General features: G+C 35.6%; 1 protein-coding gene across 1 annotated transcript in view; it reads right to left on the bottom strand.

Annotated features, from left to right (window-relative positions):
- Positions 1 to 1,440, bottom strand: part of HELRODRAFT_194815 (hypothetical protein) — a gene marked incomplete at both ends in the record, with an annotated part of 17,601 nt that overhangs the window by 15,835 nt on the left and 326 nt on the right. Inside the window, one exon of the mRNA XM_009012255.1 lies at positions 956 to 1,020. Within this exon, the coding sequence (XP_009010503.1) occupies positions 956 to 1,020 (65 nt within the window). The remainder of the gene's footprint in view (positions 1 to 955; positions 1,021 to 1,440) is intronic.

Genomic DNA, 1,440 nt, shown 5'->3' with positions numbered 1-1,440 from the left:
AATCAACCAATCAACCAGTCAACCAGTCAACCAATCAATCAATCGATCTACTCTAGACGATTGAGCAAAATTTTAATTAAATAGTTTAAGAGTAGTTGCCAAGAAATGAGTAATTGAATAGAAAAAAAATAAGCCGAAGGAATGAATGGATAAAGGTGCAAACGAACGAACGAACGAACGAACGAACGAATGAATGAAGGAATAAATGAATGAACGAACAATCACACGAATGAATGAATAAATAAATGAATGAATGAGCTAATGAGTGAATGATAAAATTAATGAATGGTCAAACGAACGAAATTGTTTTTAGAACATTAAATGAAAACGGATGAAAATCACAATCCTCAATCAACCTCACAGTCAAGGTATTCACCATCATCACCATCATCATCACCATCATCATCACCATCATCATCACTATCATCATCACCATCATCACCATCATCACCATCATCATCAACATCATCATCCCCATCATCATCTCAAACTCTTCAACATCAACATCATAATATAAATCTTATTAAGCCATACGGATTACATGCAAGACAGAGTTATGCATCGCCACCATCGTCCTCATCATCATCGTCGTCGTCATCATCATAATCATCATCATCATCGTCGTCATCATCATCATCGTAGTAATCATTATTGTCCACAATGGTTGTCAGTACGTCACTTGTTTTAACGTGACGTCATAGCCATAGCATGGCGTAAACAACCGGAAGTCAATCTATCGATCCAGACTACTGACCTCAGGATAGCACGCCAACGTAATAATAACAATAGTAATAGTAATAATAATAATAACAATAACAATAGTAATAATAATAATAATAATAATAATAATAGTAATAATAATAATAATAGTAATAATAATAATAATAGTAATAATAAGAATAACAATAATAGTAATAATCACTTCATTTCCGTGTATATTTCCTATAAATTTGACCTCTGGCCTCAGTTCCACGTGCTCCCTCGGTGACTGACCCATGGCGAGGACCCAGAGGTGACGACCTGGATGAATGAATGAAAAAAATGAAAGAATGCATGGACGAACGAATGAACGAACAAAAGAACGAACGAGCGAACTAGCTAACTAACGAACGAACGAACGAACGAACGAACGAACGAACGAACGAATGAATGAATGAATGAATGAATGAATGAATGAATGAATAAATGAACGAACGAACGAACGAATGAATAAACAAATGAAAGATTTATGGAACAAAAAAGTTTCATTTTTAACATTCCTGCTAGCCCTATGCAGCACAATCAATTGCGTAAGTGTCGCTGAATAGGGTTCATGCCTGGCTACGAACATTTCATTAAACTCCGTGTGACTATACTCATCATCATCATCGCCATCGTCGTCGTCATCATCATCATCATCATCAATAACAACATCATCATCATCGTCATCATCATCAGGGT

This window comes from Helobdella robusta, assembly GCF_000326865.2.
Source record: "Helobdella robusta unplaced genomic scaffold HELROscaffold_101, whole genome shotgun sequence".
Lineage (NCBI taxonomy): Eukaryota > Metazoa > Annelida > Clitellata > Rhynchobdellida > Glossiphoniidae > Helobdella > Helobdella robusta.
This window is presented reverse-complemented; position numbering and strand designations above follow the sequence as displayed.